The sequence below is a fragment of the Myotis davidii genome, unplaced genomic scaffold (assembly GCF_000327345.1).
Source record: "Myotis davidii unplaced genomic scaffold, ASM32734v1 scaffold148, whole genome shotgun sequence".
Classification (NCBI taxonomy): domain Eukaryota; kingdom Metazoa; phylum Chordata; class Mammalia; order Chiroptera; family Vespertilionidae; genus Myotis; species Myotis davidii.
Window position 1 is genome coordinate 838,100 of NW_006299479.1, and position 23,256 is coordinate 861,355.

The 23,256-nt window shown below is 38.6% G+C and overlaps 1 protein-coding gene across 1 annotated transcript in view; it reads left to right on the forward strand.

Moving 5' to 3' along the window:
* The window catches only part of ARHGAP32 (Rho GTPase activating protein 32), a 104,460-nt gene that overhangs the window by 26,929 nt on the left and 54,275 nt on the right, over positions 1-23,256 (forward strand). Inside the window, 6 exon segments of the mRNA XM_006775092.2 lie at positions 3,616-3,707; positions 4,678-4,762; positions 9,651-9,737; positions 17,211-17,348; positions 20,133-20,225; positions 22,959-23,081. Of these exon segments, the coding sequence (XP_006775155.1) occupies positions 3,616-3,707; positions 4,678-4,762; positions 9,651-9,737; positions 17,211-17,348; positions 20,133-20,225; positions 22,959-23,081 (618 nt within the window).

The window sequence follows — 23,256 nt, forward strand, 5'->3', positions numbered from 1 at the left end:
ACCCCAATCCACTTACTCTAATTAAATATTTTAGAATTCTCAGGTAGTTGCTTGTTTTTATTTTATTTCATTTTGTTTTCTGTAGAGTTTTTGTTGTAAACAGCAGAAAAGACTAGAAGCCTCCCATTCTTTTTTTTTTTGAAATAAATTTTGCTGGATATAGAATCCAACGTTGACAGTTGTTTTAAAAAGCAATGGAAAGAGCCCATTCCACGTTTTCTGCTTTTCTCATATGTAGTCCTGTGAGTGTAATGTGTGTATATGCTTCTCCCACCCTTGGCTCCTGTTAAGGTTTTCTCTTTATTAGGGGTTTGGCTGAGTATGGAGTATACCTTATATAATTTGTTTCTTTTAAAGATCAGAGCCTCTTATGTCTTTTCTGTATGGTGGAACTTTAGTGCTTTAAACAGTTGGTTTATACATTTATACAGCTTTTCTTAATCGTGTCCTCACCGGTGTTGAAAGTTTCTTGGGTGGTTTTGATGTCTGTGTTAACTTCTAAAATAAGTAAGAAAACAGTCTTTTTAAAAATGTTCTTTGAAATATGATTCTCTTCTCACTCCTCATTGTTTTCCCAGTTATAACTATTTTAGACAAATGTAGAACCAGCGTAAGTTTCACAAAAATTCCTATTGACATGTTTTCCTGCTAATTTTTAATACAAACACACACAGTCACATACTGTAGTAATGCCTACATTTATTCATGTTTTTAATGTTAATAAATTTTTTTTTCAAGCACAGCATTCCATTGCATAAACACCCTATAGTTTATTCAGCTATTCCCCTGTTTTTGTGTATTTTGGGTATTTTTGTTTTATAATGACCATTTTCTGGTGATTGTAAAAAAGCTATGAACATTTATGTACATGTTTACTTGTGTACATATGGAATATTTTTGGGTCTATATTCAGGAGTGTAGTTGCAGGATTATAGGTAGTTTCATGTTTAACATAATAGGAATTATCAAACAAATATCCTAAGTGGTTATTACTATTTCACACTTTAATCAGCAATAAATGAGAGTTTTAGTGCTTCATTTTTTTTCTTCCAACTTCGGTATTTTACTTTTTTAAAAAAAAAATTTAGCTCTTTAGAGAGTGTGTATTATCCCAGTATGGTTTAATTTTGCATTTCTTTGATGAGTAATGACATTGAGAATCTACAATTATTGACCATTTGGCATCCTCTTTTATGCAATACCTGTTTAGATTTTTTGGCATTGAAAAAATTGGGTTGTTAGTTTTTAATACATTATAAGGAGCTCTTTTTAAATGACTCGTTTTTAATCTTGATCTAATCAAATCTAATTTTTTCCTATAAGTAATACTTTATTTCCTGTTTAAGGCACTTGTACTTATGTTAAAGTTATTCTTCCGTATTTAATTTTAGCAGCGTTATTAATCCTCACATTGAGTGAATTTTGTGCAGGCTCAAGGTTTTTTCTTATGTTGCATACTTTAGAAAACTTCACCAATCGAATGTATTGACACATTAGTATTCTTCTGAATTTCATTGTTACTTTTGTTCACAAGTTAAGTTTTGTTGTCTATATGTGGGCTTTCTCTGGACTTCCTGTTATATTTATTTACTTTGTCCTTCCTTACTCCAGTCCGGTATCAGCTGACTTAAATTACTATTGCTTTATAGTAAGTCTTTAAATCAGGCAGTGTACAGACTAGATCTTCCAGGTTATTAATTTTAATGGCAAGCTATTAAATCTTGATATTTATATGTCAGACAGATATGACTAGCTTTCACTTAAAAATGTTCTTTTCTCTGAAAAATCTAAAAACCAGAATCTAACAATAAGTATGTATATATATACACACACACACAATAATACAGATGCCCACTAAAAGTGTGAAACTTTATTGAATCTTTTACGTATTTAATTAGAAAAAAAGATGATGAAGTAATCCTATTAGATGGCAATGTTAAAGATTGATAATATTCAGTGTTTGTGAGGTTGTGAGAGAATAGGCATCCATGTACATGGTTGGTAACGTTGTAAATGGGATCAGTGTTTTCTGGAGGATTATTTAGCAATGTGCATCAAAATAGAGAGCCAGGACAGTGGAAAGCTAGGAAAATTCCCTGCAAGTGGAACGGGGAAACTGAGACAGACAGCTGAATGGACTGGTCTGAGCACTTTACAGCCAGATACGGAAAGTCACCAGGGCCGAAAGCCCTGGGTGTGGCTTAGACCCCTGACCTTTCCTCCCTAGAGATAACATCTAGGCCTCCATTTCAGCTCCAGGCCCAGAAAATCAGCAAAACCAGGTGGGTGACGCCAGGGCCAGCTGCAGTGAGTGACTAAGGTGCCTCCCAGTCAGTAGAGACCGTGACCTTGATAGGTGGGGGACGCCAGGACCAGCTGCAGTGAGTGACTAAGGCGCCTCCCAGTCAGTAGAGACCGTGACCTTGATAGATGTTACTATCAAGGGGGAAAAGCAGCCCCCGCCCCTCATTTCTTGCCTGTTGCTTCCCCATTTTACTCACTCCCTACCCCCCTGCTCTGTCAAGCATCAGTCTCTTCTCTGTATTTGTAAACTTTTGTTCTTTGGTCGATATTTTTAGATGCCACATATAAGTGATATCATATGGTGTTTGTCTTTCTATTTTTATGTATTGATTTTAGAGAGAGAGAGGAAAGAGAGAAACACCAAGTTGTTGTTCCACTTATTTTTGCGTTCATTGGGTGATTCTTGTATGCATCCTGACCAGGATCAAACCCCCGTAACCTGGGAGTATAAGGACGATGCTCAAGCAACTGAGCTACTGGCCAGGGCTTGCTTGTCTTTCTTTATCTGATGTATTTTGCTTAGTGTAATGCCCTCAAGGTCCAACCATGTTGTCCCAAATGGCAAGACTTGTTTTTTTTATGGCTGAGTAGTATTCTGTTGCATATATTTACCACATCTTCTTTGTGAATCTCCTCTTAACTCAATTTAACTGCTCACCCCATATTATTCTCCCCTGTTGCACCAGGTGGCATTAGCTATACTAATTAAGGTTACAAATCATGGATAATATAGCATAAATGTTTTTTATAGATTTTTGGATTTGCTATTTATTTTGTTCAGAGTCTGAAGAACCTTGCAGTTGAATGTGTCACTAGAGTTAAAAAATCACCACATGAAAACTGTGTCAGACGAAGGAGTACATTTGGAAGTATGACATAGATGTCACTTTCAACTTCTGTTGTGAGAAATGCGTGTTGTCATCTCCTAATTATGTTCCCGTTACCATTTTACCTTTTATTAATCATTGTAACCAAGGTTACTTTATTCCACCAACTCCCTGGGGAGGTTTAAGTGTGTGCGAGACACATAATAGCTGATTTTGAAATTTGAGTATAAGAGCATGAAAATTCTTAACAGAACATTTTTTTTCTCATATTGTAAAGTTAAATATTTAAATTAGGTGAATGTTTTTTTTCTGATTCTTAATTAAAACTCTGTAAACTATAATTTTAAGAAGAGATTATTAAATCAGTATGTATTGCTCTTGGTACAGAGTCAATAGAATCATTAAAATGAACTATACTCTGTTTTTTAAAACATACGGATACTAAAGGAATAGTCATACATCTTTTTTCTTTATTATTTTTAAGGCAAGAGGAGCAGATGTGCCTGAGATTCCTGGAGACCTTAGCCTTAAGACATGTGGCAGCACAGCTAGTATGAAGGTTAAACACGTGAAAAAGTAAGTATAACTTTACTGCAGTTTTGAAATGAATTCCTATAAATGGAAATCAGTTCTTTACTTTAGTTCTGTTAAACCCTTTATTTAGAGTTCTTACTAAATAAGCTGTTACTGTCCATACATTAAACGATACTGTTAAGCCTTAATTTATGACTCAGCAGTTAGTGGGCTGGGTTTGAAGACTAGCTCTGGTCTAAAAATACACTGTAATTTGTTCTTGCATCTTTATGTCATTGTCTATTAGACTGCATTTGTTCAACAGGAAAAAGCCAAGTATGTCCTTCTTGGTACCTTTAGTAGGTGTTCTCACCCATTTAGAAAAATCGAGTTTATTGTTTGAGTTATGAGAATTGCTCTAGCTCAGCTTCGCCTTCACAAGGGTAGGGAATGGGTGCCAGAAGTTGACTCTCAAGTGAAATATCTTTAGGTATCCGTTTCAGGGTTAAGCAGAAAAACCACCTTGTCAGCGGGTAGAGGGTTAGATAGCTGTGTTTTCATGGCGGGTATAGAAAAGACAAGGATAAAAGTGTTCATTCTGCATCCAGACCCACCAACCCAGGACTGATGGGCTGCGACAACATGCACAGGTACCGCCTGGCTTTGTGTTCTGTGGTGGGAATGCTGCTTCTGGCTGGAAGCTGGCTCCTCTCCGTTTCCATAACATTCACCGACAGCGTAGTTTTCCTGTGGGCACTGACTTGGGACACGATGAGGAGAGTACCGCGATGCTTTTTAATTTTTGTTGTTGTTTTTTGACCCGTGCACTCCATGTAACTTCCATTGGATTCCGTGTATTTCTGAAAGGGTGTGTGTGGGTCTATGTGTGCTCATGCGCATGTGCTTATTAAATAAACTATTTCATAGTTTGCTTGCATGAGCTCCTAAGCCCGTTTTATTTTCTCCGGAGGCTTAGCAGTTTCTTCACTGTTGCGGTGTCTTGTATCTCACTGATTTCTCTCATGTGCTTCAGGTTGCCCTTCACCAAAGGCCACTTTCCGAAGATGGCCGAATGCGCACATTTCCACTACGAGAACGTGGAGTTTGGCAGCATACAGGTATGCTTGACGTGGTCCCTACGTGCTGAGTTAAGTTTGTTATTCACGACTCTGTTTCAGGAATAAACCAGGCACATATTCATTTCAGGTATACAAACATAGTGATTAGACATTTATATAACTTACAAGTGACCACCCCGATAAGTCTAGTACCCATCAGACACAATCCCTAGTTATTACAATATTATGTTATTGTGTGTGTTTTTAAATACAAATAAGTGGCTCTTTTCTTTTAATATCTCCACAGGAGGATAATTTTTTCCATTGATTTTTAGAGAGAGTGAGAGGGAAGGGAAAGGAAGGAAAGAGAGAGAAAGAGAGAGAGAGAGAGAGAGAGAGAGAGAGAGAGAGAGAGAGAGACATCAATGTGAGAGAGGCACATCGATTGGTTGCCTCCCACACTTGCTCCAATTGGGGTTGAGGATTGAACCTGCAATCCAGGCATGTGCCTTAACTGGGAATCGAGCCCACGATCTTGAGTTGCATGGGATGATGCTCCAACCAACTTAGCCACACTGGCCAGGGCAATGCTGATGTTTTTTAATCAGTGCATTTAAGTTTGGAAAATTTTCCCCTGAATAATACATTGAACAAATTCTATAGGTTTTGATATATAGCATTGTATTATGTTTTGTTTAGAGAAATCGAAGCCTTAGAGGAAAAAAAGAAGATAATTTCTAGAAAGGAGTTCTTGTTTTAAGTAAAACCTTATATAGTTTTAGATTTTGTAAATTCATTATCTTTATTGCACTTCTCTTTGTTGTATCATCTCCATTGTTTAAAAACTAAGATTTATTCAACTTTTAGAAAATGTTTTTTCAGTAAGAAGGGAAATATCCCTTGTAACATGCAAATATCAGTAATCAGTTCATCCTGTTTTACCCATTTGAGGCCTTGCTCTCCTCCTGCTGTGGCTGGTGTGGTGCCGCCATCTAGTGTGGAGGACACTAAAACATTTGTGTGGTTTGCATTTCCTATTATTTGCTCATCTGAAGCTGAAATTAATGTTCCCTTTTTATCTGATTTTATATAAAGCATTAAGGTAAATTAACCTGAATCCAAGAGATCAGGTCTTACCTGAAATAAGGCCTAGGAAACGTATGAATTTAATACCTATTTCTTGAGCATTCGCTGCTAAAGTTACTGTGCAAGGGCCTGGGAAATGCTACTGTTGCTTTCTGGGGTCAGATACACTCTTGCCTTGATACTGAGAAATGTGGAAAGAGGTTGTAATGTTTGACCCAAGTGTGAAAATGTTGAGGAAAAATCATGTGAAACACAAATCCTGACTTCTCATTTTAAATGAAGTTATCAGGATTATGATAATCAAATACAAGCCAGTATTTATTGAATGTTTTCTGTGAGCCAGATTTGCACTAAGTACTATTTGTACATTGTCTGATTGAGTCTTCACAACAGTTTCAGACGAGGAAATCGAGGTAGGAAGAGTTTAAGAACTTAACCTAAGATCACAGCCCGGAAGTGGAGGGGTCTGTGTGTGCATCACAGCCACGAGCCATTAACACCCTGGGATGTAAGCATAGGGCTCTGGGAGAGAGAAAACTCTTCTCTGACCAGAGGGCTCTATTTGTAGGTTTGCTGTTCAGTCGTAACCCAGGTATCAAAGCAAGTCCTAACCCCACAGAAATGTGGAAATGCCCACGAGGCACTCTTTTCCTGACGAGTGTATGTTCTGGAGTGAGCACCTGTAAGACAGGAGCTGTGATTCTGCTGGTGTGTCATTCACACCCATTTCCCATGTGTTCTGCATGCTGCGGGCATCTCACTCAGCTGAAGGGGATTCTAGTGTCTAGAGATGAGCAAACCTGGTCATCAGCATAGGAACAGTGCTCTCTCCCGAGTCTGGAGGGAAAAGTGGACCGTGAGGCTTATGAAGATGCGTGTAGGTCTCTAGCTTTTCCCAAAGGAATTTGAAGTGCAGTTATATCTATTATTGATTTTTGCCTTATATGCTGAAATTAGAACTTAGTTCACTTACTACTCACCTAAAAGGCAACTCTAATATCTATTCTTCCACTTGGCATTCTCGACTCAGGAGTTTTACAGTGGTATTGTCACTCTTAATGTGTTAGGGTGTTGATGGCGGGCATGCGTGGACCACATAATATTGTGAAACAAATATTTTTCATGTTTCCACACCTTGTAGAGGCTACAGAGGTGAAATGTATGAACTCCAGAGGTATGTCACAGTGCAATTGCAACCGCCCTAGAACTAAATAAAAGATGAACAAAAGGACTCCCTTTACCCCATTGTTACCCCATTTGAAATCTGTTGATGACCGGTATTTTATGTGGGTGGGTGATGTATTTCTACCCTGACTTACAAAACTGATGTCCATGCTCCCTGTAGAGAAAGGACTTTTCTGAATATTGGAAGGCTTTCTGGATAGAGTTTTATTTTTAAAGATCCTAACAACACTAATTGCAGATTGGTTACCATGGTGATAGAAAAGTGAATTCAGTATAGGAAAAATAACTCCAAAAATAGATTTGTAAGGAATCTAGAAGGATGGGACTTGGAAGTTCTGTTCTCCCTTCCTTATAGACAAAGCACTGAGATAGCGTTACATTGAAGGAAGGACAAATAATGTAAATCATAACGTTCATGTCATTCAATAGGCAAATGTAGCCCAATTGTTCATAATGTGTGCTCTTGGCAATGTGGTGTGGGTGCTGCATAAAACCTTGCCATTCTGACTTGTTCATAGGGTGTCTTAAAACCAACAGACAATTCATCAAGAATGCTTTTCTTGAATGCCTTGTAAGAGATTCTTTCCTCAGGGGAAACAAGCAATATACCAGTACACCTAAGAAAAATGTAATACATGTTGTGAGAGTGCTTGTATAGGCATTCAAAGGCAAGAGAAGTTACTTCCTGTGGTACTCAAGGAAGGCTTTATTGGAGCTTGAATAGATTTGGGATATGCAAAGACAGAAGTGCAGAGCATTTAGACAAGGAAAATTAGCTTAGACAAAGGCACCTGGGAGGGGAGGGGAAGGGATGAATGGGTTAGAAGGATTATGGGAAAACGTGGTTTCGAAGATATTTGGAGCAGTGCCTTTCTTCAAAGCTCATCTAAGCTTCTGGACTTTGCATTTAAATTACCTTCTTAGTAGGAATTGAGAAAGTATTGAGCGATTTTGAAAAGAAAGTGCCATAATCGGTGTGTGAGGGAAATGGAGAAAGGCCAGTGGGAAGACTACTGTGAATGTCCAGCCAGCAATTGTCTAGACCAGACACTGTGAGGCCCAGACCCAGGGGAGAAGGGGAAAAACGGAACAGGTGAGAGGTGAGAGGCAAGTTTTGGGGAGACTAAAGAGAGAGATTAGGGAATCAAAGGTTGAGATCAGATCTTGACCCTGGGAATATAGAAAGAAAGGATATGTGGAGAGGCGGAGGGGTAGATGAATCCGGGATGATTAGGTTGGTTAACAGTGAATGGTTATGAAACCAGACACAATGGGTCCGGGCTGCCTGTCACTACTTGAGCCAAATTAAACAGAGACAGAGTTGAATCATATATGAGCGTTTATTCCAATACTGCCGGCAGCATGGGAGAGCAGTCGGTCACCCTGGAAATTCTGCTCTGACCCCTCTCGCCAGTTGGCTGATTATATACACATGAGGGAGAAGATGGCTAGGTGCGGCTGTGAGCGTAACATGGAAGGGGGAGGGTCGTGTCTGCAGTTGGGCCTTCAGGAGCTCAAAGATCCATAACAAGGTGGCTAATCTCCTATGATGCTACAAATAGCTCAGGCGGTGTTCTTTTTAAAATACTTTTTGTGATACTGCTTTCAAAAACAGAGAACATATCTTTGTCATCCTTATATTTCTTTTTTTTTATCCTTATATTTCTGATAACCTTAACTGTAATAATAGGTAACATTTATTAAGTACTCACTGAGTGCCAGGTGCCTCAGTGAGTACTTAATAACTGTTATCTCATTTAATACTCAAAACCTCCAGAATAGTTCTTCATGACATCATCTCCATTTTCCAGGTGAGAGATTAAGTAGGGAGAACAATATTGCACAACCAGCTAGTGACTCTTTTGAACTCAGGGTTGTCTGACTCTGGCACAGAGCTTGCCAGTGCACATCCCTAGATAGGGCAGGCAGGTAAGGTGAGTGAGCGCCGTGAGTGGGATAAGAAATAGCAAAGTAAGCAGCACGATGGATGACAGTTAACATCCAGCCTCGATGCTGCTGAAAAAATAAATAGGAATCGATTTGGTGGCAAAGTGTCTTGGAGCCACATTCACAGGGGCCGGTCGCCTCTCAGCCCCGGCCAGTTGTTGCCCATGTGAGAATATGGGTCCAATACTTCAGATTTTCTGATGTTTCAATAGAGGCCTAGAAATGGTTTTTTTTTTCTTCATATAAAACCACCTAGTTTCTAAATGCTATTTTGTGGTTCGAATAAAAATAAAGTTCAGTGTGCAGACCTGCACGGTGAGCCTACAATGAAACGTAGCTGGAGCCCACACTGTTCTCTGGGCCCCGGTCTGCAGTGTCTGTAGCAGAGTTGAGCCAGGTAGACCAGCTGCTCACCTGCCTCTCCTTGGCCCCTGGTGCCTTCCTTCCCGCTGTGACATAAAGTAAGGGCATGCAGACCTGCCCTGGAGCGAATGTGTTTTATTTGCTGCTGTTGTGCACGTGTTGGTTTAGAGACAAGCTACAATTCTCAGAGTCACATCTTTTTTAAAATCTTGAATTCTTTATCTGCCTTCAAGTAATAGAATTCTACTCTGAGGCACACCTTATTCCATCACGTGGATGTGAGAACGGAAGTACTACTGAACGCTTGGTTTGTTCTTGTTCACTCATCACGGCTCTCCCTCTCTCTGCCCTTTCTTCCTGGCCTCAGCTCTCCCTCTCAGAAGAGCAGAACGACCTAACGAAAAACGGCTGTGAATCGAAAGAGCTGGTCTACCTCGTGCACATCGCTTGTCAGGTAATTTTGTGGATGCGTTCTCCGTTTCGCATGAAATGTACCAAGGATTGTTTTGAGCGATGGTGAAGTTCCTTTCTGTAACGCTTTTCTCATATTGCCTAATAGGATCCACAGGAAAATACTCGTACAATATTGAAAGGGAATTGGACGATGAATGGCTATTGTTAAGAAAATAAATGGTATCCTCTAAAAAAAGAGGGATAAATGTCTTTACACAGAATCAAGTGGAATGCACAGTGTAGTATGACAGCTCGCATGTCTTCTCTGCGTTTTCAGAAAGTTTTTAAGGCTTTCGACCCCTGTGAATGCATAAGAGTGACTATGGAAATACAGACGTTTTGTTTTCTTTCTCGTAGTCATTTTGGCATTTCTCTATGTACTCAGAGTTGAAACAGTCAGTTTAAAAGAATCCGTTTTCTAGACATTTAATTTACAAACTTCAATGAAAATTCTTCTTGTAAGAGCAAGGGGAGCCTGTTGTTTATGGTCAGATGCTAAGAGCCCACAAGATCATCTCTGCCTGAGGTGCTCACATTTCTAACCAGGATGGTGAATTCCACTGTGGTGTAATAGTAGAATGTGCGCATGATCTAGAACTGTGCTGGTTTAATGAGATTTAAAATAGGTTACATGTAGCATTGATTCTTTCCTCTACCAACTAATCAGGTAATATAGTCTATTTAGTCTATGTTTATTGAGCCTTCTGCCTGTTTTCAAGCAAACATTTCTTGTATACAAAGTTTTCCTTTTTCTTTGGGAGAGAGTACGATAGGGTCATTTATTTTATTTCCTCCCCCACCCCCAAAAGTATTATGTATGTACCTGAAGTTAAAATTAAATAACCTTGGAAAGTCTAAGGCTTATCTCATATGGGAAATACTGAAGTTCTTAATCTAGGTGACCTTAAGGAAAGCCTTTCAGAATTAAGTGCTTTTTTTATTTAAGTGCTTTTAGGTGTCAGTGTATGATGCTGGAAATGGAGTTTTTCTTTTATGTTTTATTGACTATCATCTCGGAAGTAGGCAGCTCTAAACCACTAAGTTTCATGTTGTATTTTTATTTGGTGAGTTAATTTTTAAGTGAGAATATTAAGTGCTTTTATGATGAGCCTTTACTAATAGACGAATATAAAACATATCTTCTGCCCAGCTGGCGTGGCTCAGTGGTTGAACATCAAAGTATGAACTAGGAGGTCACGGTTCAATTCCCGGTCAGGGCACATGCCCGGTTGCAGGCTTGATCCCCAGTGTGGGGTGTGCAGGAGGCAGCCGACAATGATTTTCTCTCATCATTGATTTTTTTTTCTCTCTCTCTCCCTCTCCCTTCCTCTCTGATATCTATATATCTATATATCTATATCTGTATCTATCTAATCTGTATCTATGAAAAAAAATACCTTCTTTATCTAGAGTACCTGGTTGATATATCATAGTGAATTCATTAATCTCTCTATAGCCTACCACTTTTCAGCATCTTTTTTTTCCCTCTCACTATTAATTTCCACATGTTCTGACAAGGCAAATATTTTTTATTCTCATAAACAAAACACAGTGTCAGTAATACCTGTGCTGGCTTTCAGAAATGACCTTCAAAAGTTATCTATGGTATTTTGATACCATACAGTCGCATGTATAATTGTTATTTGATTATGCTTCCATGAGTAGTGACCTAGATAAGGTAGGCTGTTTCCTGGTAGTGAACATCTTGTCAAACTGCTTAGAAAATTTTAGACTCCTTGGTATGCTGTTTATTACATCAAAGCAGTAATTTACTGCATTGCAATAATGCCACCACACGGCTCTGCCTCGGTGTAAGCAGTCATTGCTGCCTGCCCATGGCTCACCTCCTGTATTCTTGCCATGCAGCTCAGCCACAAACCATATTAAATGAGAATCCTACTTTTTTAATAACTAAGAGAGACTCACAATCAAACCCTCTAATTTTGCAAACGAGGAAATTGAGGCCCAAACGCCTAAAGTGGCTTTTCTAAGCTGTAGGGAATCTTAGCAGGAGCTGCTAATAAGGACTTCCGTTCTCCGATTGCCAGTTTCTCCTGCATCTCCTTGGAATTCACTGGTAACAACAGACGTGGGGGGGTTGCATAGTCTTCAGGTAAGATAAGCTCATCACCGCTGATGGGATCTATCCATCTCAGAAGCTGTTTATGCACGTTTCATATCTTTGGTAATTTCTCATTTTAATAATGTGCTCTTGAAATTCTTTTTATTTAACCAAAACCCTTGGTCCTTCATCTTAACCCACTCTCTTCCCTTGTTCTTTGATCTTAAAAATAATGGCCAATTAAATAGTGATCTTTTCCCTTCCTGTAAGTTAAGTGATAACTGCTTCCTTTAGGTCTTATCTTCGAACCTTCGAACCGTGCCTTTGCCTCTGCCCTCTAAAGTCTTAATTTCTTTTAAAATTGTGAACCTAGAAATGTAACCTATGCTCGTCTAGTGAATTGGTCCAGAGTCAGTGGGCATTTCGGGGCACCTATGTATAGTCATCAGATATTCTGACATGCAGTCTGTCATTCAATTCTTACAACAACCTGTGAGGTTAATGGTCTGGTTTCCATTTTACAAGACTCACAATTGTTACTTAAAGAGAAAGACCAAGATTTAAACCTCAGTCTAGTGGGTTTTCCCCCCTATTCCTTCACCATTTCCTAATATGATTTGTACCTGGGTGGCTACTGTGAACTTTCTGAGCCTATCCCAAATATTAATAAAAGGGACCCAAACTGGCCATCTAGGTTTCCTTGAATGACTTAAGTGGACAGGGCGTGGGTAGCACACATGTATGAATAAAGACACTTACAGAGAGAACAGTAAGTGCAACTTTCAAATGAAGAACCTCTGAGCAGAGGTAAGGCTGACTGGGTTTCGTCCCAGGCCAAGAGGCTATGTAGACTGAGTGATTGTAAAACTATTTAACAGCTGGCATGGCAGGGGCCATGCAATAGAGCAGATACTGCCATATAACCTCAGTTATCCAGGTTGGTGTGTCTCAGCTGAGTGGTAACCACGGATTAAACTGCTCTCCTGGATGCCTTGAAGAATTGATGTTTAATGTCTTGCCTGAGCCCTCATTCCCCTCCCTATTGTACCAATTGTTATTTAGAATAAGTTGTCTTAAACAACATAGGCTCAGGTATTTCCTTTCTTATCTTTTTACTCTATTCTCCAAGTAAATAAACTGAAAGGAAATAAAGTGTTAGGTAGAAAAACAAGTTAGCTAATGTGGATGAAGCAATGCTTTTCCAGTTTGTATCATGATGTTTATCTGAATGGAAAAACGTTGTTTTTTTGTTTTGTTTTCTGAAAATCATACTAATTTTTTCTTTGCATTTTACTCACTTTTTAGGAAACAATGTTTCTAGTCTGAAACCAATGAAAAATTCTAAAACTCTTAGGAAATTCAGGAATATGTCAAGGTAGATATGATAAACTTTTATTGTCCCAAATGTTGAAAATTTAATAATAATAAAAAAAAAGACCAAACTAGATAAACCCTGCCACTAATTATATTGAGCCCACTACAAAGAATGAAGCATTTATAAGTGAAATGTTAGTGGTAGTGAGTCTTAAAAGCATTCTGTAGTCTACTGTTTTATTCTTTGGCAAATAAGCAAACATCAGCTTTTAAAGGTTAATATTAAAATGGCAATTTTAAACCTAGCTGTTGCAAGAATTTATCCTGACGTGTGCTCTAATGAAAATCCAGTTCTGATCTTTCCCTTCTGTAAGTAGTTTTGTTACTGTAAGCATAATTGTTGCTTCATAAAATACTGTGTATTTTATTGTCTCTCAGTCAGCCTTATGGTTGAAATTAATGTTTCATGCTGAAGCTGGATTGTATTAACTACCTCTGTATTTTAACCAGAATTCATCAATATAATAGTTTGTTTTTCTGAAGATCCAATTTTTCATAAATGTTTACAGTAATATGAAGGCTTCGTTATGCCCTAGTTGTTGAGGTAAACAGTTGGTTTTAGGGGAATGCTTTCCTACCTCAAAATATCTCCTGTATGTCGATGCTTGAAATTCCACCATTAGAAACGTATTCCTCGGTATTAAATATTTCCTCCACTCAGTTCATTTAGAAAACGCGGTTCCTGAGGGGGCGGGGTTTGCATGTGGACATTTGCAGAGCATCTGTATTCACACAATGTACAGGCTGATGCAAACCTCCTCATTTAAACCTCACACCTCTTCTGTGCCGTGTAGGTGGTGCTGTTCCCAGGCTCCCGATGAGATGAGTAAGCTGCTGCTCACAGGTGTTAGGTAACTTGTGTGACGTCCTGTAGCCAGGACACGGCCAGGCTGAGATTGAAAGCAGGTCTCTCTCGTCGCCCTGAACTTCATCATACAGTGGAAGATGTGATTCATAGCACAGTTTCTCCCCAGATAAATTTCCCATGATAAAGAGACTTCCCAGGACATGGGTGAAGACTGTGCCTCGCAGAAAGAACAGCAGATCCATCTAGAATTCCTCTCTCTCTCTCTCTCTCTCTCTCATATTACCAAGCCAGCACAAGCCACTCCCTCTTGCTGAGCCATTGTGATAGCATGTGTGTTTGCGCCCTGGAATCGAATATAACCCACTAAACTGCCAAAATGATGTAAAGTGTACATTGAAATGTGTTCCTTCAGTGATTAAAGCGCTACAGTAGGTTTTCACTGTATTTAGAAACTGAAACCACTGCTTAGCAAGGTCTGGGAGGACCTTGCACCCTTGGGCTTGCCTGTCTCTTCTCCATCATGTCTTGACAGCCTTCTCTCCTCTGCTGGGTCTCACGAGCTTCACCCAGTTCCCAGGAGACACTACTTTCTTCCTGCCCAGGGCATTGAGCTTCCATCAGCCCCTAACTCTTCCCATTGAGCACTAGCTGGGTCTAGTTCCTTCCCAGTTTTTATTTTTTTAAATATATTTGTATATATTGTTGACAGTATTCTAGCTGTCTCCCATTTCCCAGGCTTTGCCCTCCTCTACCCAACCCCAATCTCCATCATTTACCTGCTGAGACTGTGAAGGTTACTGCATTCATGTGGTTGGTTGTTGATATTTATTTCTGTGAACAAGACTGCTTAGATGACAGAGAACAGGATTACCTTTTAAAATCAATGAACTTTATTTTGTGGAGCCGTTTTAGGTTCCCAGCAAAAGTGAGTGGAAAGTACAGGTTTCCCTTATACCCCTTGTTTCCACATAGGCACAACCTCCTCCCCACTATGGACATTCCCTGCCAACATGGTACATTTGTTACAACCAATGAACCTACATTGACATACCATTGTCATCAAGAGCTCACTCAGGGTGCTGTACATCCTATGGGTTTGCATCCATTTATAATGACATGGATCCACCCTTACAATGTCACACACAATAGTTTCTCTCCCCTAACAATCATCTGTGCTCTGCCTGTTCATCTCTCACTTCCCAGGAACTCTTGGTAACCACTGATCTTTTCATTGTCTCCATAGTTTTGACTTTTCCAGAGTGTCCAATGGTTGGGATCATACAAAATGTAGCTTTTTCGGGTTGGCTTCTTTTGCTTAGTAATAAGCATTTTAAGTTTCCTTTATGTTTTTTTTTTTCCATAGCTTCATAGCTTACTTCTTTTTATTGCTGAATAACATCCCATTGTGTGGATGTACCACAGTTTATTTATCCCTTCACAGCTGACCATTGCTTCCAAGTTTTGGCAATTATAATTAAAGCTGCTATAAATATTCATTCACAGGTTTTTTGTGTGGACAGGACATAACTTTCCAGCTCATTTAAGTAAACACCAAGGAGTGCAGTTGTTGGACCTGATGATGAGAATGTTTCATTTTGTAAGAAAATGACAAGCTGTCTTCCAAAGTGGCTATGCCATTTCAGCAATGAAAGAAAGTCCCTGTTGCTTCACATCCTTGCCGGCTTCGGTGTTATCAGCGCTCTGGATTTTTGTCATTCCGATACGTGTACAGTGGTGTGTCCTTGTTTTCATCTGCGTTTCTCTGATGACGTGGTGCGGAGCAACTCTTCATATGCTTATTTGTCACTTGTTTATCTTTTTGGTGAAATGTCTGTTAAGGTCTTTGACTCATTTTTGAATCAGTTGTTCGTTTTCTTATCTTTGATTTTTAAGAGTTCTTTCAATAGTTTGGATTCTTACTGGGTATGTCTTTTGTGAATATTTTCTCCAAATCCGTGGCTTGTCTTTTTATTATTTCATTGGACAGTGCCTTTGACAGAGTGGGAAATACTAATTTCAAGTGAGATCTAGCTTATCAATTCTTTCTTTTATGGATGGTGCCTTTGATATTATATCTGAAGAGTCATCACCAAACCCAAGATCATCTATATTATCTTCTATGTTACGTTCCAGGAGTTTTATTGTTTTGCATTTTACACAAAGGTCTGTGATCCATTTTGAGTTAGTTTTTGTGATAGGTGTCAAGTCTATGTCTATATTCATTTGTGATTGGATGTCCAATTGTTGCAGCACCGTTTGTTTAAAAGACTGTCTTTTCTCCATTGTATGACCTTGCTCCTTTGTCAAAGATCAGTTGACTATGTTTAGGTGGGTCTGTTTCTGGGCTGCCTATTTTGTTCCATTGTGTTTGTCTATTCCTTTATCAATATCACACTTTACAGAAAATCCTGAAGTAGGATAGTGTCAGTCCTCTAACTTTGCTTCAACATCCTGTTAGCTATTCTGGTCTTTTGCTTCTTCAGATAAAATTTAGAATCAGTTTGTCATCATCCACAAAAATAACTTGCTGGGGTTTTAATTTCGATAGCATTGTGAATGTATAGATCAAGTTGTGAAGAGCTGATAACTTGACATTATTGAGTCTTTCTATCCATGAAAATGGTCTATCTCTCCATTTATTTATCTTTTATTTCTTTCACTAGAGGTTTGAAGTTTTCCTCATAGAGATCTTATATTGGACACTTTCTGTTAGATTTATACCTAAGTATTTCATTTGAGGGGGATGCTTATGTAAACGGTATTGTGTTTTTAATTTAAAATTCCACTTACTCATTGCTGGTATATATGAAAGCAATTGGCTTTTGTATAGTATCCTTGAATTTTACTGTTTTACTGTAATCACTTATTTTGGGAGTTCTTTTGTCACTTTTGTTTTGCATATTTTACCTAGACAATCATGCCATAATGTGTACAAAGGCAGTTTTATTTTTTTTCCTTCCCAATTTGTATCTTTTATTTTCTTGCCTTACTGCATTAGCTAGTAATTACAGTACAGGGTTGAAAAGCATTGGTAAAAGGGAACACCTTGTCTTTATTCTTGATCTTGTCATGTAACTCACTACATTGTTTTGGAGTTTAACTACTTATTATCAAGTTAATAGAAGCTTTCCATTATTAAATTTAAAATCCTCTGAATGAAATACCATTTTAGAATAAGGTTTGGTTCATAATAGAGACTAATTATAGGAACCTTTTTTTCTTACCCATAGGGCAAAAGTTGGATTGTTAAAAGAAGTTACGAAGATTTTCGCGTACTTGACAAGCACCTTCATCTCTGTATTTATGACCGAAGGTTCTCCCAGCTCTCAGAGCTTCCCCGTTCCGATGCCCTGAAGGACAGTCCAGAGGTAATTACTCCACCTAAATTAGCAGACATTTTTGCTTGCATACTAAATAAAAGCTTAGATTGAACACTCAGGATGATTCCTGGGATTATTTAATTGTTTCATGAATGAAAAATTAGCAATGGTGAGTAAGAAGTTTAGTAAAGTAGATCCAATGTATAATTTTATAACAAACAAACAAACAAACAACCTCAGATTGTACTATATAAATGAGTAGACCCAGTCTCCAAAGAGAATATAAAATATGGAAAGAAATTGACTTTAGCAATAATCAAATCAATGCATATTAAAACAATCCTGTTTGCTCAGTTTTGATGGCCGGCTATGTCTTTGCATCCCCCTGCACACCTGCCAAGTATTCCTAGTGAAAATATAAAAGAGTGAAAGAAATATTTTTAAAGGGAAAAGATTTTTTTATGACATCAGAAATAAAAAAATTGTGAGGAATGTTTGAAAGTACTTGGGGTAAGACTTATGAGGGCAAAAAATATAGCATAAAATACATGGACAAGAAGACAGATAAACTAGAAATCTTATAGGTAAAAATAGCATTACATTATGTGCTGCATGATAACAGTTGGTCAACAATGGACAGCATATGTGACAGAGGTCCCATAAGATTATAATGGAGCTGAAATTTTCTATGGCCTAGCGACATAGCTGTCATAACATCAGAGTGCAATGCATTACTCAAATGTTTGTGGCGATACAGGTGTGAACAAACTTACTGTGCTGCCCATCACATAAAAGTATAGCACCTACATGCCCAGCTGGCAGGTCACAGTTCGATTCCTGGTCAGGGCACATGCCTGGGTTGTAGGCTCCATCCCCAGTAGGGGGTGTGCAGGAGGCAGCCGATCAATGATCCTCTCTCATCATTGATGTTTCTGTCTTTCTCCCTCTCCCTTCCTCCTTCTGAAATCAATAAAAAGACATATAAAAAAATAAAAGTAAAAGTATAGCACGTACAATTATGTACAGTACATAATACTTAATGATAATAAACATGTTGCTGGTTTATGTGTTTATCATAATATGCTTTTTATTGTTGTTTTATAGTGAACTCTTTTTACTTAAAAGGAAAGTTTGCTATAAAACAGTATGCCGTGTCATCCGGCAGCAGCCTCACTCACCTCATATTTATTGTGTCTCTTGATTGCATCATTTTCTCTTGGGCTTGATTTAATCTCATGTTGTTTTGTACATAGCATGCTGTGCAGGTTTGTAGCCTAAGAGCCATCGGCTGTACCGTCTAGGTTTGTGTAAGTGCACTCGATGATGAAATCGCCTAAGGATGCATTTCTCAGAACATGTCCCCATCAGTTAAGAGGTGCATGACTATAAACTAAATAACTGAGAGGGGCAAACAGAGGGCTCTGAGGAGCATGATTATTACACCCAGAGAGAAAGTGCAGCAATCACATTCATGGAATGAGAGAAGAATTTGATAAAAATAAAATAGAGAACTTAGAAATGAACATATAGTCATTTAAATTAATTTTAGTAATAACAAACCTGAATAGCTGAACTACACACAACATTGACACAGAGGAAGAGAGAATTAGTGAGCTGACAGATCAAACTTTATGAGAATACAGCCCAAAAGGAATAAAATGTAAGAGAATAGTCGGAAAACATGGAGAATAGATGGAGAAGTCCCTACTTCCCTCTCATCGGGAGTAACTAAAAATTAATATAAGAAAATCCCCTAAAGCTAAAAAAGGCATGTTTTCAGATTAAATGGTCCCGTTAAGTGCTGATATAATGAGGGAAAAGACACACTTCTAGCAACATGTAGTGAAACTGGAAAATGCCAAAACAAAAGAGAAAACCAGAAAAGCTCCTAGAAAGCAAAACACAGATGTTCTCAAAAGAACAAGAATTGGATCAGCATTGGACTCCTCAGCGGCTGCAGTGGATGCTTGGAAACAGTACCAAACCTCATCCAAGTCCTGAGGGGAAGCCATTTCAATTCCGTAATTAATTCCAAGGCAGTTAACACGTTAAGCGCCCAGCCTGTTTTGTCTTCGGGACGGAGAGTATAGTGTCAGTCACCGGTGACGGACAGGGCGCTTCACGTGTTGGAGGTAAGGTAGCAACATCGTCAGTCATGTGGGAGCTGGCCCACAGCAGAGCCTCGGGAACATCTTAGAGCCACCGGTTCCTTCGTGTGGGCATCTCCATTCTGTGTGCTACATCTTTCTGTCTCATACTGTCTCAGAACATGGTCACCACCAGCGGGTCCCGGGTTTTTGTCTAAGTTAAGACAGCAGCCAGACTGAGCTGAAATTTTGTATCCTAAATTCCTGATTCCTACCGTCACTCTTTCTAGGCCTGTTCGTGCGGTGTCACATTCCTGGACCAATCGGCTGGCCCTCGGTGTAGGACCATGTGTGGGCATGGCTGTCCTGCCGTAGCTGGGATATTACAGAGAAGGAGTTTCAGAGTCACTGGGAGAAGCTGGGCAGGAGCCTAGTCTGTCTCTGGTATCATCGTTTTCAACACAAAAGTAGAAAGAAAAAGCAATAAAATTAGTAGCTATAAAATAGTCTGTCCCCTGATGATGAGGGGTTAAAAGCCAAAGTTCTGTACAATACAGGGAATTACTATGTATGTGCCCTGTAGTTCCAATTCATGGGACTGTTTCTCTGGGAAGACTCCTCTGTAACTATGGAGATGCCAAGAAACCTGTAGAGTTGCCTTTTCCCTCAAAACAACCGATTTGCAACAGTTCCTCTGACAGAGAGTAGTATCTGAGTTACCACGGAATCTTCTCTTTCCTTTCAGTCCGTCACTCAGATGCTTATGGCTTACCTGTCCCGCCTTTCAGCTATCGCCGGCAACAAGATCAACTGTGGACCTGCCCTTACTTGGATGGAGGTATTATCTAATTCACCTCTTATTGAGGTTTATTTTTAAAGTATCTACTTAAGAAATTTAATAATAGTTTAATTTTGATAGCTATTTAAATTTTAGGAGTCAAAGAAATGGTGTCTGTTCTATCTTCTGGAAGAATATAGATGTGACACATTAAATATTTTTCATCTGAAATCTTTCTTTGCTAATCCAGGCAACTAATTTTAATATCATTTTGGTGCTTAATATATTAATGTATACATTTAGAAAGGTGTGTATCTATTTTCAGTTGACTTAGTAATTGAGAATATTTTCCAGTTATTTATGAACAAGCGACAACTAACCTTTTAAAGGATCTGATTTAAGAAGAAGTCTCGAGTGCCTTCTGGAAAACTCTGTTCTCACCTTCTCACGTGGCCACAAGAATGACAGCTGAATTCTAGAACAGCCATCCTTGAGAACCACTTGAAAACTAGCTGGAAAGAATTTCCATAACTAAGGATATCTAAAAGAAGCCATGTTGAGACTGGTGGGAAGGGTGGAGATATACAACAGGCAGGTCCGCACCTGGGTGTGGCAGTTAAGAACTGGGAGGGATATCTCAGCTGTGCAGGTCTCCCCCTAGGAGCAGTGGTCCCAGCCTTACACTGGACTCCCTAGCCCAGGGTATCAGTGCCTAAGACATCAGAAATTCAAGAAGATACAAATATTTGGAAGCACATACTATGCTCATGGATAGGAAGAATTACCATTGTTAAAATGTCCACACTACCCAAAGCAATGTATAGATTCAATACAATCCCTCTCAAAATACCAATGGCACTGTCCATAGAACTAGAAAAAATAACCCTAAAACTTACATGGAACCAGAAAGACCTGGGATAGCGAAAGCAACATTGAGAAAGAATAACAAAGTTGGAGGTAATACGCTACCTGACATCAAATTATACTACAAGGGCATCATAATTAAAACGGCATTATTATTGGTATAAAGAGAGATATATAGATCAGTGGAATGAAATAGAGGTCTTGGAAATAAACCCATGTCTGTGTGGTCAACTAATCCATGACAAAGGAGGCAAAATATATATACAATGGGGTAAAGACAGTCTCTTCAATACATAGATCAATGGAATGAAATAGAGGTCCTGGAAATAAACCCATGTCTTTGTGGTCAACTAATCCATGACAAAGGAGGCAAGAATATACAATGGGGTAAAGACAGTCTCTTCAATAAATGGTACAGGGAAAACTGGATAGATACATGCAAAAAAAGAAAGAAAGAAAGAAAAAGAAAGAAAGAAACAAACAAAGAAAGAAAGGATGTCTTTCTTACACCATATGGAAGAATAAACTCAAATGGATTAAATACTTAAATGTAAGACATAAAACTCACAGAAGAAAACATAGGCAGTAAACATTTTTGTCATTGCTCTTAGCAATATGTTTTTGGGTATGTGAGGGAAACGATAGAAAAAACAAATGAGTCTGTATCAAACTAAAAAGTTTTGCACAGGGAAGGAAGTAATCAACAAGGTGAAAAGACAACCCACTGAGTGGCAAGAATATATTTGCTTACCACACAACACATTACATCCAAAATATATCAGGAATTCTACAAGTTAACCCCCCCCCAAAAGAAAACAACACATACAAAAAAACCGCTCTAATTGAAAATGGGCAGAGGACCTGAATAGACATTTCTCTAAGACAGACAATGGCCAGTAGATATATGAAAAGATGCTCAGCATTCCTAATCATTAGGGAAATGTTAAATTAAAACCATGAGATGTCACCTCACACCTGTGAGAATGGCTATCATAAAAAAAATCAAGAAACAGCAAGTGTTGGCAAGGACGTTGAGAAAAGGGAACCCCTTGTGCACTGCTGATAGAATTTTACATTGTTGCAGCCACTATGGAAAACAGTATGGAGGTTCCTTGGAAAATTAAAAATAGGACTTTGCAATGCAATTAAATTAAAAGTATGACCTTGAAATTCCTAACACAATTGGAGAAGATATATGCGCCCTTATGTTCATTACAGCATTATTTAGAATAGCCAAGATTTGGAAGCAACTTAAGGATCCATCGCTAGTCGAATGGTATGTATACAGTGGAAAGTTACTGAGCCATAAAAAGAACAAAATCTTGCCATTTGTGACAACATGGATGAACCTAGAATTATTATGGTATGTGAAATAACTCAGGCAGAGAAAGACAAATACATGAATTCCCTTACATGGAGAATCTTAAAAGCAGAATAAATAAACAAAATAGGAAAAAAAAAGAAGTCTTGGGTGATACAATATCCAGTAAATATGTTAGATATTTTTCTTAAGTTACATTATTCTTTTCCCATTGGAAACTGGAAGGCAGGATGGAAAGCAGGAAGATTGCAGAACTTAGAGCCACGTCAGCTTGTATTGAGATCTTGGCTCTTTCACTATTGTCTGTGTGATCTTGGACAAATGATTTAATCTGTTGCAAGTTACATGACCCCGTTTAGCTTTAGCATCTTTGTCTTTAAATAAGGAGAATGATGATTAGAATCTTTTGGAGTGATGATGATTAAATTAAATCATAATGTCATATGAATAGCACAATGACTATCATACATTAAGTATTCAGTAAATGATAATACGTTTTCTTTAAAAGATTCTTTGGGTTATAGTCTCCCTAAATTAAATGGAATGTCAGAGAAACTTTTGCAAGTCTCATGTCTTTAACCATCTCATAGCACTTGTTTTTGTTGTAGATTGATAACAAGGGCAATCACCTTCTAGTCCATGAAGAATCATCCATCAACACACCTGCTGTCGGTGCAGCCCATGTGATCAAGAGGTACACTGCTCGGGCACCTGATGAACTGACCTTGGAGGTAAACGCTTTAAGCTGCTGCTCTGGGTTAGCTTGGCCTCATCCTTAACTGTGTTAATCATTTTTTAATGAGAAGCTCCAGGTTTTTCGTCCCCCATTATCTTTTCGCTTGGCCTGCCATTTCTGTTCACTGAAATGACTGTATTCATCTTTGAAAATTCCAACTTTAGTGTCTC